This window comes from Megalops cyprinoides, chromosome 13, assembly GCF_013368585.1.
Source record: "Megalops cyprinoides isolate fMegCyp1 chromosome 13, fMegCyp1.pri, whole genome shotgun sequence".
Classification (NCBI taxonomy): Eukaryota; Metazoa; Chordata; class Actinopteri; order Elopiformes; family Megalopidae; genus Megalops; species Megalops cyprinoides.
In genome coordinates this window covers 31,272,920-31,293,873 of record NC_050595.1, presented here as the reverse complement: position 1 = coordinate 31,293,873, position 20,954 = coordinate 31,272,920, and the positions used below count along the sequence as shown (strand labels likewise).

At 42.3% G+C, this 20,954-nt stretch overlaps 1 protein-coding gene across 1 annotated transcript in view; it reads right to left on the bottom strand.

The window, feature by feature from the left end:
- Window positions 1-1,210: 1,210 nt before the first annotated feature.
- Window positions 1,211-20,954, bottom strand: part of LOC118787693 (C-Jun-amino-terminal kinase-interacting protein 1-like) — a 40,288-nt gene continuing 20,544 nt past the window's right edge. Inside the window, exons 3-12 of the mRNA XM_036543303.1 lie at window positions 16,600-16,842; window positions 12,764-12,845; window positions 10,660-11,568; window positions 7,541-7,616; window positions 5,991-6,163; window positions 5,527-5,630; window positions 4,978-5,094; window positions 3,787-3,857; window positions 3,299-3,397; window positions 1,211-3,031 (exon numbers count right to left, since the gene is read on the bottom strand). Coding sequence (XP_036399196.1) covers window positions 2,959-3,031; window positions 3,299-3,397; window positions 3,787-3,857; window positions 4,978-5,094; window positions 5,527-5,630; window positions 5,991-6,163; window positions 7,541-7,616; window positions 10,660-11,568; window positions 12,764-12,845; window positions 16,600-16,842 — 1,947 coding nt within the window. The 3' untranslated portion in view covers window positions 1,211-2,958. The remainder of the gene's footprint in view (window positions 3,032-3,298; window positions 3,398-3,786; window positions 3,858-4,977; window positions 5,095-5,526; window positions 5,631-5,990; window positions 6,164-7,540; window positions 7,617-10,659; window positions 11,569-12,763; window positions 12,846-16,599; window positions 16,843-20,954) is intronic.

The window sequence follows — 20,954 nt, the reverse complement described above, 5'->3', positions numbered from 1 at the left end:
TAACGACAGGATGCACATATTGCTGCTTTCGAATATTTTAAATAAAATTCACACTTCAAAAACAAAACAAAAATAATTTCACATACTACAGTATGAATTGTAGTGTAATGCTGTAATAAATTTTAATTTTATTCTTTGCTATTTTGTGAGTTATGGGTGGGCTTTTTTATGTAACCTAATGAACACAAATTAAATGTCTCCCATTAGTCTTATTCAGTTTTGCTGGGAAATGGATCAAAGAAATCATGGTTTTCTAGGCTTAAGGACTGGAGATTTTCCATCATCTTATTCCTGTCTGAATAATGGCTATGTTACAGCATGTGCAAGATATAATGCTAAAGTTAGGGCTAATAAAATGACCATTTCTGTGGGGATGCAGCCATTTCAGTTTCTGTGCAGTTACAACTAAAATAATGTAAAACAAATTAAACAAATTCAGACTTCTTTCTGGATAGAGAGCATTCCAATGTTCACCCCAGACATCTGTCTGGGCACCTGGGCTCTTGAAGAATATTTATTAGGACTAATGGTCACAGTAAATAGCAAGTTGATTCAAGTCCTTTACCAGAATATAGAGCCAGGAAGACAATAGCCAATAGGAATATCATTTAGGTGATGCTACCACCTAGATATAAGACTCTTTTGCTATGGCCTTGTGTCTTTTAGCATAGTTACCAGTCTTAATGAAGATTGCATGCCCTATAGCTGAGATAGCAGCCATTTCAGTAGCACTACTGAACAAACTTCAGGGATCTTGAGTGGAGGAAATACATGAAGATGAATGGAGGCCAGCATGCCTGTGTTCCTCCTTGTGCATGTATGAGACTCAGCTGTCCCAAAACATCAGTGGACGTCAACGAACTTGTGCCCTGTTGCGCATATTGTTTAAATGCACTTTTCTTGCTTTGATTATTGCAAATTATGCTAATTTGTTTTGTAGATGCCCTTATACTGGGCAAATTAAAAGATAGTTTGAGTGTCGTCAGGCACGGCGACCTACGAGCCATTCACAATGAAAAGTTTAAAACCCACTGTACAGTGTAATGCTTTTTCCATTGTACAGAGGAAAATATCATCTTTAAAACAAATGCTTTCCAAAAATTCCCTCTGAAAACTTTGTTGACTATTACAGTCTGTGAAACAATATAGTGGATTACAGGTGTTTTAATGCTTTGTAACCCACAGTGAGTTTGAGCAACAAGTTCTGCAGCAAAGCAGTGTCTTTCCTCTCCTTGTAGTGAAGACACCTCTGAGTTCCACTGAACACTGGTTTTAGGCACACTTTGAGATAATTCATTCACCAACAGCATTTGTTTCAGTCCTCACAGCCTCTTAATAAACAAAATCTCTATATACACACAGTAAACAGAATGATAATGATAAAAAATAGGCACTACTTGTGAAGATCTGAAAGACACTGAAGTTTGAGTCACTTTGTGCTTTCCAGATAAAGTCCGCACCTCCGTTATGGACAGAGGGTTTCCCCAGAAATATTTTGTACTAGTCATTCTGTACCTCATCCATGCCTTTCTGTGTTGTTTAGGGCAATAGGCCACATGGGAGACCTCACAACGAGGATCGCAATGCCATTTGACTACACAATCAAAGGCGTCTTATAGCCAAGGCGAGACCTTGGGCAGAATGATATTGTCTGTGCTGCTAACAGTTTCTTTCTGTGAATATTGATTTGTTTAAGTGGAGTACAGGTGACAATGCAAGGCCGTCTGTTGTTGCCAGAAGTGCAGTTTGTGGATATGATTTTGCTCATTTATGGTCTACCTGATCATGCTCAAGTGTTGTGGGTTGTCAGTCAAAGGGCATAAACAAAGTGGCAAGAGCAGGAGATCTGTGTGCTTCCACTCTGCTTTGCTGAAATCCCAGCAAAAGGCTAGCATAGTGAAGGAGTTGCGGTATGCTATCACAACTCTTGTAGTGTGAAGTAAGAGGAGAATTTATCAGTGAAGGATATTTTCACATCACAGTGGGGCCCCGGTGCAGTTACTGTCCATAACAGAGGGTAGAATGACTGACCTCTAAGGTTTCATTTCAGGAACAACATGTATAAATTGAGGGGTGTCCTAGAAAAGATTGATAGCCTATATTTTCTACATTTTACATTCGTAAATACGTTCTTTTAGGCATAGCAATGAAGTTTCCTTTTTTTAGTTCTCTGTATTTTGACCGAATGGTATGTGCCAATCACCTTGAACTGTAAGTGAAAAAGTGATGACAGTCTCTTTTTGAGAATATTTCAGGGGCAATGTTGTGCTTACCCAGAAATCAGCTTTGTGCAGTTTATCAAGCATTTCAAGGACAGCTCTCAAATGATATTCATACACCCTCCTACTCCAACTCTCACTCTATAGACAGTTTCCAATTTGCAGTAGAATGCAGTGAGAACTGGAGTACATTTGGGCAAGAAAAATGAAGAAAAAAACCTTCAAAATTAAATGAACTGCCATATGTTTTGGTCTCTTTCCCTGTGCAAATACAGGTGTCAAAGAAATTTCCGGCTTACCTGATAAGCTCACGTTTATCATTTCACCACAAAACTGCTGATAAACAATGGCCCACTGCGGCATGAACCAGACATGTGTTTTGTGGCCTCTGCATTTCCCTGAAACATTTGTCATTACCTTTTGATTCCTGCAAAAATATATAAATATGTCCTAAACATGTCCTATGTCCACTCAGCAAAGAGAGCTGCAACTGTGAGCACAAAATGTTGCGCTTCGAGCCAAGAGCAAGATCATTCACAGACCTCTGTGACATGTAACTGCACAGCCAAATACCGCTGCATATTTTCACTTCTTTGAATTCTTTCAAGGAAATGGTCTGGCCAGAAAGCAAATGTCTTAGTCTTTTTTGTTCATTGTAATAATTTTCATCTTTTTTTCCATCATGCAATATGTTATGATACACAATAATGTACAGAGACGTTGGGCAAGGCAGGGCAGGTTATTCCAGGTAGATGTCTTCTGTTGGACATGTGTACTCTACATATTCCTTATAGAACAGCTGGAATGCTCTCCTGTTCACAGGGACAAAAGGAGATTAATCATTGTCATTACTGTCTAATAACTCCTTATGGTAAGGATGCTTGTTCTATATAGTTTAAGCATTTTTTCATTTATAATCATTCATTTATAACTTGAACTCACTCCATTAGAAGGCAGTAATACATAGTGAAACAGACATAGGTTCTATAAAAGTCTTTAATAGCAACACTGTAGCTACTGTGATAGTATGGACAGTGTAAAGGTGAGGGAGACATCGGCTCCTTGAAATCAGTACTCACCCTACAGACTCGGCCAAAGGCTTGGTGGAGTCCTCTGACACAAAGACATGGCAGGCAAACCTCTGATCAGCTGGATGTTTTGTAATGAATCCAAAGTACCTATAATAGACAAGACAGTTGGTGTTCATTCTGTAAACATGCCTTAAAAATGGGCACCATACAGAGCGCTAAAATGGACTCAGCCCCACCTTCACTCGATGTCTATAGAACGCCAACAATTCATTTCATGTACGCATGAACAATTAACCAGTTTCCACTGATGTTCCACTGATCAAGCCACAAGGTTTGGGAAATATTTGAGCAAACCTTATGGCCAGACAAACAGCAAACCTTAAGGCCATTATGGTTTTTAATGATAATTTCCTCTCATCTGACTGTAGGCTGAAATCTCAGATGAAATCAAAGCCACTGAGGGTTTGAAATTTACATTTTTTTATTACTGTTACTACTATAATTATTATTAATATTACTGTTTGTGTTTGACGTACTTGTTGTTCTTCGGATGATAACCGCAGAAGGAAATGTTCTTCAGCTGGAAGAAGTGACTGCATTTAGTACCCTGTGAAAATACACACATATGAATGGCTCTACTGCTATGATCCACGCTTCCAAATCCGTGAACCACTAGTGCAGACTTCATCAAGTTTACATTTATCAAACTTAGTAATGGTTGCCATTGGTTTTGTGTCAGTAGTGGGCATTTCCTGAAACCTGGAAACTTCTCCTTTTCATCCATGACAATGCAGGTGAAAATACTGCAGCACCTAGTTAGTCAGGCTCCTCATTATTGCCACAGAGCACACTGTCTGTCAGTCATGTGCATTCAAACAACAGTACAACCAGGCAGCAGATGTGAACAAACTATATTTCTGTGCCTGATATTGAAGTGATCACTGTTGAAGGCTTGTTCACAATACTTTCTGAAATATCTCCAGAAGTTTCTCTTTCTGATTGTTCCCTGCCTTCTGTTCATTTTTAAATATAAATATGCACTTGCGGATTCTGTTATGCTGTGTGTGTGTGACTGATTCTATGCATAAACAAGAAGTAATTAAATTGCTCTACAGAGGAGTAGCTATTTTATTGCTGCACTATGATAGTGTGATGCCCATTGGGTCCTGCATCAATCATTGGTCCAGTACTTTTGCTGATGTAGCCAGCAGGGCCGCCATTGGGGGTAGTTGGATAATGTGTGCTGTAATGGAATGGAATTGCTTTCTGTCCCCACTGAAGTCCTTTCTATCCACCAGAGATTTGGAGAGCACAGCTCAGAGCACAAAAGCCTGCCTGTGGTAAGGTGCACACTGACATCACAAGACAACAATAAACACTGGGATGGTAAAACCACAAGTAACTACTGGTGAGTCATCCAGCCATGACAGTTCTTGCTGTGTATCATCCTCAAGGGGGCGACATTCTCCTATATCAGTCAGAACTTTACGTAACATCTTGCTGGTTATAAATTCAATGCTGGCTAGTTATGTGCATCTACACAATACCTAAGATTACCTTATTACGCATGCTCACTTATGCTGTAGCTGTCATATTCTGTCCAGAGACTACTACAGGCATTAGGTATTGACCATTAATGTTCAGTGTTCTCCATAATATTTGAAAAAAGTAACAAACTCTCACATAAGAAGTCATACCAAATTATTATAAACTGAGAGGGGACCTACTCTGCTGAAAGCACTGTAGTCATCTTGGACAACAATTTTCACCCCCTTCATGTTGATCTCCAATATACAGGAAGAGGGAGGGTTGAACTGAACTGTCATTCTTCTGTTGGTTGCAATCTGGAGAGAATCACAAATATATTTGACAAATTAATAAATGTAACAGCATTTTGGCTGATATATTGTGTACTAAACAGAGAAAAAAGCCCTTATTCTAAATATGAACTTAAATCATTGTCTCATTCAACAGCTTTTTGCCTTATTGGGAAATAAACTGATAGCGGCATTTTGGAGTAAATATTTTTATGTATTATTGGCAGATATATATTCCAGTGCTTATGTTTAATAATACTAGTGGCGAGAATGAGTATCTGCCTTCTCTAAGGTAATACATACATATCAAAGAGAGTGATGTAAAGCAGCTTACAAATGACTTCCTCAGGATACTGGCATTATTTCATTGCTATAATGTCACTGCAGCACTAGGAGAAACTCATGTTAGGGCCTCTGTGCACCTCGTTAAGAGTGAGCCCCTCAGAAGGCTGGCCATACCTTTTGCATAGCTGCACAGAGAACGTCATTCCCTTTGTGATACGGCACTTGAACGGAGCCCAGATATTTCAAGCGAAATGTGTCCATCCAGTCACTGCTTTTCACTTAGGGGACAGCAGCATACAATGCAGAACAGTGGAGAGAGGAAAAAACACAAAGGGATTTCACTGCTGATATCTTACTTACTGTGTATTAGGACTAAACTGAATAAAACACTGATGGACAGAGCATGTAGTTTTTTCTGGTTTTCTGTATTACCCTGTTAGTATTTGTAACTGAATGCACTCTGAAGAGATTATGGCTTAATGATCTTATAATGAAAGTAAGACTTTCATCAAACAAAAACAATAACTATATTATACGAACACTTTGAGATGTTAAGAACTACAGAGAGCTGTGTCTGAAAATCCTCCAGAAGGTGATTTCGAAAGAAAAACAAAGAAATGCAGTGGGACAAGGCATACCTTTAAAGTGCTCAGGCTCCTTGGCGACCTCAATGGCGTAGTAGGCGGGGAAGATGCCATGGGCGCCGGTTCGCATGTTGTAGCCCTCGTACCAGAAATCCTCAGCCTGTACCTCCACGAGCAGGGGGTCATCTACGTCCAGCTCCAGCTCATCGCCGTGACGGGGGATGAACCTGGAGACAGGGAAGCGTGCTGTAAGGGCTGGGCACAGTCCTCTGAAGCACCAGCTCCAGTCAACATGAGCAAGGGACACTGACGGGAGAGGGCTGCTGAGCAGGATTCAGCTGATGCCTTTTAGTGAGAGTTTAAGGCCTGGACTTCAATCAAATCAAATGACTACTTAGAGTAAACTGCGTACAATGTTGACCCTAATGAATGAATATCAAACATGTCCAGGGGGCTGTAGGTTGTAACACACACTTAACCTCTGTTCACTACAGATTAATGGAGAAGTACGTCTATGTTTCTCCAACTGATCTGCATAACAAAAGAACAGAATTAGCACCTGCACTGAGGGAGCGTAATATTTTCAGACCGCTCAGCTTTGGGCAATTTAACAATTTTTAGAATAAAAACATAATGATCTCTGCCAGCAGAATCAGATCTAAATGTGCTTGGTTTAACAGAATTGTCGGCATGCACTCTGCCACAATGTTTTGGCCATGGAGCAGGGAGAAATAATCCCCAAACAAAGGCTTTAAAAATGAACTGGTAACTCCCACATCAGGTGGGTATAAAACCTCTCTACTTTTCTATCCTGTAAACACGCAAGAGTCAATGTTTGATTTTCATTTGCATAATACCAAAATAAACAGTGCTTCATAGTCTTATATTTTCAATGGACTTATTTGTTCATCTGTATTGTAAATGTGCTCAGTTAAAATCTGAACTACAACACACATAGCTTAAAGAACAAAATCAGACCATTCCTTTCCTTCACCTCCAGATGTGGTTCTAACAAGGGCTTGCAAAGGCTTTCCATGGTTAGTTTGTGGAATTTTCTGAGGTTAGGAATTTTAGCCAGTTTTTCAGTTAATTTTTAGGTTATAACCCACCTAGCAATATAATTCATACTTTTGAGGTTTATCAGTTTTAAAAACACTCAAGAATAAATCTTTTGCTCAGAATCTTAAAGTTAGAACTGGACCTTCCACTTACATGTTAGCTTTCCTCTCTCTTTATCTGCATTGTTTCCCTGTGTTAGCCTGACAAGAGATGGAATTTTACAGCAACTCTGAACAGCAGTGTTCCACAAAGGGCCATTGTGTCCATAAATATAGAATTACTAGATCGCTCCTGCCCATTAAATACAACACTTAAGATCTGAAGGCCATGCAGTAAGGGAGCGACACACTTCTTTGTCGTAATTCAATGCAATTCTTTGTTTATGTGAAAGGTACTGGAATTTGAGGGTGTCAGGTTGTGATGTGGGGATAAAGCATTGTCACTGATATTGAATCGTATGATGCATCCAGTTTTTCTTATGGTACCGGACTAATGTTGTGACAGCTGTGAGTCAGCCACATCTAGAGAGGCTGCTGGCTTCCTACCTGAACACAGCCCGGTGGCTCTGATCCCTTTCCTCCCCATTGATCACGCAGGAGAACAGGCCGAAGGACTCTGCACCTGGACGACAGTCAGGGGAGAAGCTGTGTATGTGTACAGTGCTCCATACCTTCACGCATGACTTGTTTTACTAATTATGATGCATTCCTGACAGAAGAACAATGACTTTTCAAGCCTGGCACAGAGGCCTTTCCAAAAGAAAAACCACTGTCTTTTTAAACAATACCAGCAAAAAGGGGGTTCCATTAAATTATGAAATCTTTAACTCTACCTTCTTAATGTGTTACATAATCCAAAAGAACCCTCCTCTCATTCCATCCACGTTAACTCTTAAGCACTTCCACACGGGAATATTTTACCCAGTGGACAGGCAATTATCTGTCTGAAATACACACCACAATTAGGAGAATCTATGAAGACTGCAATGTCTTTTGCAGTGTCTTCTGACTGCAGTGTCTTCTGTCAGTCTGAAATCTCTGGCATTTGCATTAGAATACCTCTCAATATTCATGCATTCGTTTTCTTTTTTTTTCTTCAAATTTTCCATTCTTTTTTTTGTATTGGAAGCCACATCCAATTCCATAAATTCACCAGGCACTGTAAATACTGAGTATAATAATGTAAGAAATGATATATAATTATTAATTATTACATTATAAATGATTCTGCTCTCCTGTATTGTGCAAAGATAGCACTAAATAGTCAACAAAACCCTGGAATGCACAAAATTGTCACTTCATAAATCTACTTCGGTACATTTGTAAAGGTTAACTGAATACACTGGAAAAGAGTACATTGACACTCCCCTATATCAATACATGGTATGAGTGCATAGTGCTGTGACTGTGTCATCACTAAATTAGCCTGCCTGTATTTTTGCTGTGCTCCCTGCATTGTTCTGACAGACTGCCGTGATGGATGTCTGGCCTCCCTGGCAAAGGCGGGCGCCAGGAATGTGACAGCTGCCGCCCGGCATGCTTGAGGCAGGCACCTGCTCAAACGAGCGCCCATCTGTGCTCTGAGACCCCGATCACAGCTACCATGGGGTAGGTACAACTGAGCAGTCCACTGAATACTCCAACTCAGACAGACCCCACCTGAAACACCAGTGGACATTATAGTCTTAGAAATGCCAGTGAAACACTTTTGAACAGTGCACCATTGAAATTCCTGTACCCAACCAAATCCTACTACCCAACAGCACTACAAATCCCACATAAAGCTCAAATGTACACTCTACTCTTCAGACAAAGAAACATTCACTGCATTTTATCCACTAGTATGCTTACAGTAATATAGTAAGACTGAACAGGCGGTAAACCAGGGGGCATTTTCATGTATCTGAATACCTGTGTCTGCAAAACCAAATAGCCACCTTGCAAACCAGACCTTTAGCCAGGGCAGCACAGACATTAGCACAGCACCCATGCTGACTGCAGATCTTCCTTTATCTCTCCTAGCTACCTCTCCAACATTTATAAACAGACTTACAAAACACAGACACACAGATGTTCAATGCAACCCGCCTAATTGTACTGTTAAACAATTCACATGAGCAAAGCACCTATCAAAACAGCAAAAATAATTTACATGCACAATTTACGTGCACAAACAAGTTCAGGGAGAGCATTTGCATATGCAAATGTGCAGCGTGTTGCCATATAGTGCGCAGGTCACAACACACCACAGCATTTAACAGTGAGGAAACAATTCAAGAAGAGAAGCCATAGGAGACAACAGGCTAGGGTGTTCCAGACCAGCTGCCTCATTCAGGACAAAGCCCCCACACCCCCTGCACTTGATCATGGCCAGAGGGGGACACTGACTCTTGGCATCAGGAGCAAATCCCCTGCTATCGTCTCACCCAGCACTCCTAACATGGCATAGTTTCACACACATTTATCTCCAGAAGATTCCCTGCTGTGGCTTAAATTCAGGATACTAATAATGAAAGCATAGAGTCTGTCCATGTATTTCAAATGGTGAAGATGACAATCTCAAAAACTTAGATGTAGCCATATGGATAGTAGTCTATATCCTCCTAATGATATTCTTACATTTACCTTAAAAAAGAAACACCTCACGACTCTTGGTTGTCACCTCAATTAACATGTGAGAAATGTTAATAATGAATCCTCTGAGGAAATGCTTTATAAATTGCGTTTAATGATTTAAGCCAGTATTTCCCAGGGAAATATCATCCATCATTATATTTAAAACAAATTAATCAATCATTTTCTTACCATATGTCACTAATAAACTTGTTGTCCTGTACATAAATATCCCTTGCATTTTAGCTTGAGTAACCTTCAATTCAATATATACTATTTTGTTTACTATTTTAAAAGTTTATCTTTCACATTCTTATCATTAAGATTTCACTGTAAGGACAGTCGTCAAAAATTAAAATCTAACCCTGTTAACTCTTGACTTCCCTAAGTTAAATTACCACCTCCTACTGCCGGAGATGATGTGATACCCAGAGGTCCAATGACCTGTGACCCCGTTTACACAGAGATGTAACATGTTTAGTCCTTTGTCTTAAGCCTGCCCATCCTCTGATTACTAATCACCAGAAAAGCAGCCAAAGCTGTGGAATTTTACAATGGAATGTTTTCATTTCCCTCACTTATATCTGATATATCCCTGATCATTACTCCTTGAGGGTAATAATACAGAATATACAGAAATGAAATATATTGTAACATACTGATATGTTGTTCAGCCCAAGAATACACTGCAAATGCATTTAAAATATATCAATGTAAAGCAGACAGATACTGCAATATACCAAAATGGTAATAATTTACATATTTTAAATGTATTAACTGGGCACAGTATATAGTCTAAAACATAATCTCAATATATTATTTTTTGGTATGGTCCATTGAAACTTTAAAAGAAAAATGTGCTCCGTATCTCCACTTGAACCAGCATGTATCGTGTATCCTGGAGTGACAGCTATGTTCTGTGACACAACTTTGGAACATGAATGAATGAGCAAAAAAAAAAAAACGAACACACAGTTTAAACCTTTTCGCTTGCACATTTTCTACAGAAAGAGTGTAAGTGTGATGACAGATGTCCGAGGTGCTGGACTTACTGGAGGACCGCGAGCGGCCGTTCATGAAGACGTTGAGGAACTTGCGTGAGAGGGGCATGCCACCCTCAGGGGTGGAGTCTTGTGACAGGCAGGCTGCACCCCGCCTCAGTCCACTGCCCTCCTCCTCCTCCTCTTCATACTCCTCACCAATGGCTGACTCGTAGGGGGAGGAGACACAGTTATCGTAGACGGTGGCCGAGTCGCTGTCGTCGCTGTAGCCCTGGTAGCACTGGCGCAGGCTGACCAGCTCCAGCTGTGCGTGCTCATCCACCACCAACGTGTACTTCACCGAGTCGTAGGAGAGCCCGCTGGCCTCCGAGCTGATGGAAGTCCGCGGGACCCCCGTTGACCCCGTCTCCACCGCCACTGCTACCGCTGCTGCCGCCCCGCACCCCACACCCCTCATAGTCAGGTCCATCGTGGCTGCTGGGGGGGACGAGGGGACGTACACCTCGTCCTCCTCGCTGATGGAGGGGTTGGTCCGGTCAGGGAGGGGCTGGTAGGGTGGGGGGCCCTCTGCGTCTGAGCTGATAGACATGCGGTTGTTCTCTCCAGGCTGCGAGAGGAAGGGCCTCTCCTGCTCCAGGGGGTCTGAGTTCCTCTGCACGGGGGTCAGGTAGATCTCCTCGGTGGGCTCCAGGCGCACGTCCGTGTGGTAGCGGATGCGATCCTGATGCCCCTCCCCCGAGGCAGCGCCCTGGCCCGCCGGGGCGGGGGAGTGCGTCTGGGGCACAGCTGGGGGCGTGTCCTGGGGCTTGGGGCGCACTGCCCCACCACTCGCCTTGGAGGAGGCCCTCCGGCACAGAGTGTCCGTGGAGGTGCCTTTGTCTTTGGTCTGGGTGCTGCTGCCGTGCTGGACTTTGTCCTCGTCACTTAGGCAGATGTGGTCATGTGAGGGCGTCAGCTCCCCTGTCACACACGGACACACCCGCACATGTACATGCGCACACACACACACAGATAGGAAGGATTATGAAAAAACCCAGATTACTGTACATATGATGTGTTCATTGGAGCAGTGACTGATTTGGTAAATGTGACTGATTTGTTGTTACTTTTTTATCTGCCAGAGCAGAGAGATCATTTTTTATTCCTGGGGAAGATAAACCCATAAAATATAAACAACATGCCCTTTAAGGCTTGCTGAACTGTTTGTGGACAGCCCAAACACACAGCAAGATGAATTTGGAGTTAAAAAAGGAAAAGTACGCTGCATATAATCTCAACAACAACCAAAGAAAATGTCATTCAGCAAATTTAAAATGCTTGAAATAGTTTGTCTAGTGGCTGTAATTTCCTACATTCCATACAGACTGCAAAAAATACCCTTGGAACAGGATTTTGGAGGGGAATCTAAAGTAACTGCAATACATACATACAATACATAATTATACATAAATACATACTACCTGCCAATATAACAAGTAAAAATAAAAATGTTCATTTAAAATGTGCAGCCTCCTTTATTTCTATTATTACACACACGCCTAAACAAACCATTTTATTACTATGAATTCATTCAGTGCAATTCTCAGTATACCCATGCCAAACATTTCAAAAATCTCAGTGCTCATAATATAGATCATAACGTAAAATTTACATACAGGTTAACATCAATTTCTGATGTAAAACACCAATTGCATTCTTGTGAGTAACAATTTGCTCGCTTTGCCTCCTGTTTTGCCCACCCAGACATTTTGCATATCAACAGGGCATTGAAACTATGTGCTAACTCACGTCACCCTAAGCTTCAGTTGGCACACTGCTATGGCCTATCAGTGCCACAACTGACACTACAGAGCTACAGCATAGCTAATACTTACACTTGTAGCTTCATTTTCAAACACTAACAGGAAGAAAGTCAAAGGTGTATTTCCATGCCAAATTCACCACAGAGTATAGGGAGAAACTGTGCTGCAGAGAGGGGTGGGCTCTGTAATGTACACCCAGTGAATGCAAATATCCCCCATTCTGTGAATGTGTGTGAAAAGCTGGGTCCCTTTAAACTCAACAAATGGCTAGAGCACACAGTGTCTCCCTGGTGACGTGTTAAACAAAAGACGTGGTGCGCAGGGCGGGCACCAGGAAAGTGTCCCACACTCACCTGTTTTAAGGGGGGAGGAAGAATGCGAGACTTTCTCCTGCCAGCTGTACTTCTTACCAAATGAGTTGTTGTTTAGTGTGTCCTGTGATTTCATTACAGGGGAGAGAGAGAGGCAGAGTGAGTGAGAGAGAGAGCGAAAGAGAGAGAGAGAGCGAGCAAGCGAGAGAGGGAGAGAAAGACACATACAACAAAGCTTTTATTCTGTTGAATGACCAGGGCCCTTTGTCTGCTCTGCACCGCAAGCGTTTAAAGGGAACAGGAGTCTTTTTCCCTGCCAAAGTCCATCCCATGTACCATTTTGTACACAGGCGCGCGTGCACACACACACACACACACACAGACTTGCATACTCACACATACACACAAACACACATACACACTAACACACACTAGCCCTCTAAAGAGTTGGACTGCTTAACAGCACTGGGAGCTGTTCAATATAGAAGGCAACAGCTTCCCTGTCCCTTTTTCAATACCCCTCCCCCATGTCCTCCCCAAGCCTATGCTTCAGAGCGCTTCCTGTCTACTGCCTCTCCCCTACAGGGACACTGACACTCTCTACATGGGACTCAATTTTTGACATTAAAGATTCTACGACTTCTTGGTGAATGTAGTTCCAATTGGAATCAAACCCATTGCTTAAAACAATACAGAGTACCCACAATGGTTTGTGTGTGAATATTCCGCAACACTTCACCATTAGCCTCCCATTGAAACAACTTTCCAGTACAGTGGCCAGCTATTCTGCTCTGCCGTGTGATCAGAGGAGCTGTCAGAAAGCATTACACAGATCAATACGGTGACACGGCTTCCAGGAGGAATCTTGCTTCCACTCTCTCGCAGCGGGGGTGGCTGCAGCTCCCAGCACCCGGTGACGCCATTTCTCTGTCCAAATATCACGCCCAACGCTGATTGCTGACTCACTTCCATGATGCAGCTGGCGGAGATGGTGGCCTGTCGCCATGGCAACAGCATCATCGATGATGTTGGGGGACCGATGTGTGGGAGGGAGAGGGTGGTCTCGTGACAGAAAATTACAAAGACGGGGTTTTTTTATGTTTGAATGTGTGTGTGTGTGTGTGTGTGTGTGTATGTGAGTCAGAGAGAGAGAGAGAAAGGGGAAGAAAGAGCATATGTGTGTGCGTCATGAGCTTCAATTGCTCTCTTTAGAACTGTGACTATCTGACCAGACCAGTACCCAGTTTATTCAGGGCTAATGAGTGCTCACATGAGATCTATTTTACCCTACAGTAGAAATATCCAGATAGCTTGAAATATTAAAAGTTCAGTGACAAATCCAACCATACATGAAAATTAATTTCAGAGAAAATAAAGACTGATACAATGTTATTATTTATATGAGAGCACCTCTGTGGAGGCCATTTTAAATAACAGCTCCATCAAAACTAAGATGAAAACTGCATTTTCACACAATGGATTATATAAACTCAATGCAAATCAACAGAATAAAATACCTTTGACATATATTAAATGGCAACCGTTATAAGGTATGAAAAAATGCAGGAGAGTTTCCCTCACAATCTGTAAATACTGTAATTTGTATATATATAGCTTTCCAAGCTTACTTCCTTAAATTAGTCAAGTGAAAGCCATCCAATGAGAGCCACTACCCAAACACAGATATTAATAAGCATTATATCTGTTGCATGCTGGATAAGTGGCCTTAGCTTTGACAGCTTGTCATTTTTATGGAACTGAATTTCAGATGTGGCGTTTAAAGTGATCCACCCTGATGAAAGGGATGATAGGCCACCTACTACGCCATGTATCATAACCACAGCTCTACTCCACCTTTAAAGCTACATGAGATTGGGTTTCCACTTCTGTGTGATTTGCAACAGAGTTCTGCTCATGTCTCAATCAGTGATGGGCACACATGTTGCATTTCGGGCCTGAGCAGTGTTAAGACTGTATGGAAGTGAGATTCATGGACTGCTTTAATCTGAGACGAGCTGGGAGCTGACGGACACGGCCCTAGCCCAGCGTCGCGTAACTTGAGCAGACCTGACAGCATTGAGATTAGGGATTAGGCCGGAGATCCCACACAAGACCCATCGCGAAGGTCGTTTATCTTTCCCCCACCGGACGACAAAGGGTGTGCTGGCCTAGATATCATTGTTTAACCCCTGATTGTTTGATACGCTAATTCCTCTGGTGTTGCTGTATGGCCAAACATGGTGTTAGAAGGGGGAAGCCTTCCATTAAATTGGGCATGGGGTAGTTCTGAAATTTTGTCTACAGACCTCAGGCATGTTGACTATGACAGAAAGATCTATGGCAGAGGTCGCAGAAAAGCCAATTTAAAGGTACACTGGCCAGATAGAGACCTAAAGTGCAGTAAAGTACTTTCACAAGAACTGCCAGAGATGATAATCTTATAAAAAGATCTAAAGAGATCCTGAGACATCAGTAATACTCTTAGACAGTTTTGTTGTTGTTAATGTACCAAAACAAATTTCATCCCATATTCCTTAGTGAGACCACTAACTGTATATAACAATAAAGCATCCACGTGCTACTTTCACCTTTGTGACTGAAAAAAGGCACACTTGCTGACTGTCACCAGTGCAAATTCTAATCTTGTATGATCAACAAGAGACACTGAACAATTATAACTGGTAACATGTAACATTCCACTAGGAGACAGGAAATAATGTAATGAAGGATATGTGAAACTCCCTTTCAACAATGAAATGTCCAAACCACATAACACCACCTGCTGATCACTCAAAGTAACTGCACAATTGTCCACACAATGAGCTAGATTGTAGTGTCCCTTTCCATGAACACTAATCAATGTGCCACAAATGGCGTTCCATCTCAAATCACACCCCTCTTACGGACACAAAAGTAATCATTTATTTGTTGCTGTGGAAGAAGAAGACCCATCTGGCTTCCTTGTGCGGGTTGAGCAGGAACTCTTTCCGCCGGACTGTGCAGGAAGGAAGCTTTATGGAGGGCCTATTTTTACAATCCCTTTCTGCTGCCTTCACATGACAGCTCAGCTGCCTGCGTCTCGCGGCTCCCATGCATGGACATCTCAAAGCAGCCCGCATTACAGGGCGCGCATCTCAGCGCCTCATCAAAGGGGGAGTCAATAACCCTTTTTACACTGACGGTGTTGCCAAATATAGCCTGGCACGCACTGTGTATTGGTGCTGACAGGCACCTTGTAGGAGACAGCAGGGGAGGTGTGGGGCGTTGGACGACACAGGAGGGGAGCACTTTCCTCCCGCCTGCTCCTGTGGTCCTGACGTCCACGTCCGCCTCTGCCACGCTCTCCTCCCGAAAACAGGTTCGCCCCTCCTCCCATGTGCTGCTACCAGTCAACAGTGATCATACGCTACCGGTAATCTCTAGCTGAATTAATTAGCAACAAGGCCACTCAAGAGGCTCTGTGAGATTCGTGCCGTCGCAGCGGCGCTATTTTCAGACAGGCACCATCACAGGATGGCAGAGAGAATAAATGTCACTTACTCACTCCCACAGACTGAGAGAAAGATGTATATTAAAGCCCCTTCAAAAAAGGAAAACCACAAACAAAACCAGTTGCACACTGTCATACACACACTGATATTGTCTTACATGGCAGACCAACACAGAAACAGGATGAAGTCAAATTGGTCATGGTTACTGTGTACTTCATAGGTTTACAAGTACAGGGGAGTTTAGTTATGTGTGTTACAATGCACACCTACTGAGCTGTATAGACCACTCATAGTCCACATATGAGTGAGGATCCATCTTGTAGTGTTTGGAGTCTCGCACACAAAAAAAGACAAGCAGTCATCAGAGAAAGGGTTAACAGGACTCACCTGAGTCCGAGGCACCTGTGGGAAGAGGTTAAGGGTGGTGGGTCTCTTGGGCCGGTACGTATCCATGGTGACGGGAGCAGGTTCCTTCACTGAGGGCTCGGTAGCAGGCAGAGCGGCTTCCTCGTCCTGAATCTCATCCACAGCATCGATCAGGTCCAAGTGAAGCATCTCCGCCTGCAGCTTGCTGGCTGCGCTCCCGTCCGCCTTTCCTGCCACACTATTGGCTCCCCTCGTCACATGGCCCTGGAGAGACAGGCAGCAGTGCTTCAGTGAGGAGAGAGCTGGCTGCAGCTTACGGTGGTTGGACGGAGCCAGCCACTTACAGCGCCGCATGACATCAGTCTGTAACCCCTTCACTGCTGACTGCCTCTGCTGTTTACTGCACTGCTGAGAACAGAGGTAGCTCTGACAACATGGAAGCAGGCATGCACAACATTTTTTATAATAATGAGTATGATATATCGATGGCTTCAACACATTTAAACTGGCTTTTCCTATGTCTATGTTTTAGTAAAGGTTGTACCTTTTTCATAGATTCAATGATTCTGAGGACAGATCATGTTTACTTTCTAATTGACTGCTTTTTTATATTGGCCAGGGGATGGAAAATTAAGGAAGTGTATCTAAAAATAACATAGTTCCAGCTTTATAATAAAGCTTTAAATAAAGGTTTAACATAGTTATTTAAAAGTGTTAATTCACCAGCTGCAGAATATACATAGTAAAAAAGACAATGCATAAAATGATAGCATTTATAAATAAATAAAAAGCATTTATTTCACTTTGGCTGCTTCACTAAAATATGCTAATTCTGTACTGAAAAATAAATGTCAAGTCAGCATTCAGATTGTGATTCTGACATACCACACTCTGAAAATCTCCCCAATCCCACAAAAACATATCCTCAGAGACACACGTATGGTTTAATTGACGGCAGTGATATTCCCAGCGAAACTCTCTGCCTGGTTCATTTAGTAGTGGCCTTCAGTCCTCCCTCTGACTCATGTGTGTGCAACGCCCCTTTAGCAAATGCTGAAAAACAGCCGCAGCATAGTCCATCGAGTGTGAACCTCGTCTTCGCTAGACACAGCCGAGAAGAGCCGCCCATAATCAAATGCGACATGCGTCAGCTTCGTTCGGCCCGGGGCTGCACATGTGAGCGTCAGTGTACATGTTAAGCCCTTAAGTGACTTTGGCCTGTGCTGGATGCGCCCACCACTGCTCCTGCTCTTTAAATCTCCCCAACACACACACACGGCCCGATCAAGGCACCGTCACTCAAACGGCGCACCTCAGAGGAACCTCACTGCAAAAAAAACACAGAGCCAAGATCTCAATAAACCGCTAATCACTGATTAGAGCATGGAAATCTAAGCAAGAAGCTGGCAGCGTACAGGGATTTGCAATATTTACCCAGTTTAGGAAAGCATCAACAAAAATAGCTTTGCATCAGCTACCCTGACATGAAGTGCCCAAACTCAGCAATGATTATTATTTTTTTTTTAACTGTGCACAGATTTTCCAAAGAGAGGGCAACAAAAAAGATAAAATCATCTATCTCTATGACAACTTGTTACTATAATTACTGTCATTATGGCCCAGATGAGAAGCTGCAAGGCATGGAGACAGCTGGTAGAGATCTCGGCTATGAGGCAGTGACATGCAGATCTCAGCCAAGAGGTAAAGAGAGGTTTCTGGGATGAGAGCAGATTAAGTGTGCTAATGCATGGTGAGTGAATATGATAAACACTAATCCTATTCCATGGTATGATAACACAAGAATGTCGCATTTGTGTGTAAATGATTCCCCAAAACGAAACCACAGAAAGTCTGAAAATACTACCATTCCCTCAGGTCACCAGGGATTCATAGCACAGCCACAAAACTAGTCCTCTTCATGCAAAAATTTTGTATGATTTCAATTTTCCATGACACATAGTGAATAGTGAATTATTCTCCATGCTTTGTTTTGATTAAAGCATCATCTGACAATGTGTTTCCTCTGTACAGACACACACACACACTGCCACTACAGCCACAGGATGTCTGTGAGCGAGATAGCTGAGAATGATGCAAATATCAGTCAGTGAGCTAGCAGAGTATGCTGCTTATATAAAATATTCATTAATGAAGGGGGCTATCTTAGCTGAAAGGCAATGTGTTGTTATTCATCTCTACCGCCCTCTTTTCTGCAATGAAATCAAAAGAATAGAAAATAGTCACAGAGGAAATTCCTTAAACATGCCATGCCACCCCCACCCTCACAGGGAATAAGAAAATGATTGATAATCTTGCCCTTATGGAGTGAACTGTAGCCCCTGCTCAGCTTTATGGGCGTCATAACGCCAGGTCCCTTTAAGAGCTTTCACACTGTTGCTAGGCAACCAGCTGGAGACAGGGTAGGGAGACACTGCTGGAGGATTTCGATGCTTGTGCTGGCTGTTTTGAGGCCTCTTAAATGCCCCTGGGGTGACATCCATCCGGCAGGTTCCCAGATCCTCCAGCTGGAATGACTTAGCAGCAGCCCATGTAATTAGGAGGAAAAGACTGCATAATATCGATCCACAAATTGATCATACCATGTAAGTGGCCAGATAATGACTGCTGAGAATTAACTGCAATCATTATGAATACTAGACAAATATATAACTATTTCACAACAGAAATTCAGCACAATACATTTTTTTAAAACTATGCACTTTGAATTAGCTGCTTGTCACAGAAAAGTCATCAGGAACAAGCATCAGGAACCTCACACAGAATAATGGCACCGATCAAGCAAAGTAGCACAGACATGTACATGATACAGAACATAGAAATCACCTCAATGACATACAACCTTTAGCAAACAGCTTTTCCAGGATATGTAATACATTTTTCTTTTACATAGTTTTATTTATTGTAATGATATATTACACATAAATTCATCTTTTACATGTTGTAACGTTTAATATTTATAACATGCAAATATTACACCAAACAAGTATATTTCAAAACATGGATAAATAAAAAACATTCTTTTAAATACCAAGCTACAAATGATAAGCTAATATTTGTAAATACATGATTCACATATTTTGAAAGAAATGTTAATACAACCTTACATTTAAAGCCATACACCTACCATGCAGAATAAAAATTAAGCATCTGTGTACTCTCATGTGTATGTACATAACCACTGATGAATCCAAAATAACATGTATAATATCTATGTTATGTTTGCAGGCTTTCTGGCAGCAGTAATTGTGTCACATAAATCTCCTGGAGTACTGTGGGCTGCTGAACTGTTTCAATTGCTAATACAAGCCTCAGCCTAATTCAACGCCATACCATCACGGTCCATTATAATGGCATGGTTTCTCTCTTTTTCACCCAAAACCCATTAACACTATCAAACCTCCACTTGACATAGAGCATACAGACAGGTCCTACCTTCTCCATCTCTGGGGGGTACATCCCATTAAGCAATTTCATTCATCAGTGGCACTCTGGGCCAGGACATTCTGTGATGGGGGAGAGCATCCCTACTCGTGCCATATGTCCCTGTTCTTACACTCAGGATAAGGAGGGAAGGGGGAGATCTGTCTTTGAACAGGGATGACCTCATCGGTGAGCTCAGCACCCTACGGGCCATTGAAGGAACCTGACCTCATCATTTATTGACCGGAGCAGGAGAGAGCATCACAGGCTGCAGACTGGGAGTGGTGTCTGCCCTCCAGGGTGGGATCTGTAAGGGGGGAAGGGGTGGGGGGCAAAGAATCTACTCTCAGGCTGAGGTTGGGGGGGAGTCTGCTCTCAGGATGAGTTTGGGTGGGGTGAGGGGGGGGTACCTAGAATTCTGATACCACTATGCTATACCAGCCAAGAGAACCTATGCATTTTTTGAGTTAATTTAATATGCATCATAATGACAGGGGAGCGGCAGCAATATACAGGCTATATAATACAGGCTTTGGGTAATTAATGACTGTTGCTACAAGGTAGAAGGAGTCACACAAGCAATGTGGACTGTCCTGCGAATATCTAGAGGAAAGAATTAAGATCTGAAGAGGGCCAAGGCTGAAACATTGATGCGTTTGTTAATTTGAGACTGGGAGGTGAACAGACATTGTGATAATGTACGCCTGTGTAGAGGAGAAGCACACTATCTAGGGCAGCAGTGTCACAATCAGTCCAGCTACACCCCAAACCAAGACAATATAATGGAACTTGTAATTTGTGATAGGCTCCACATTATCCTTGACCACATGGCCTGTTCTGCTGCAAGTGTTCAAGCCTATTATCTCCTACAGGCAGACCTCCTTATTTATAATGAGACCATATTCAAAACATGAACTGAGGAGAGCTATTTCCAT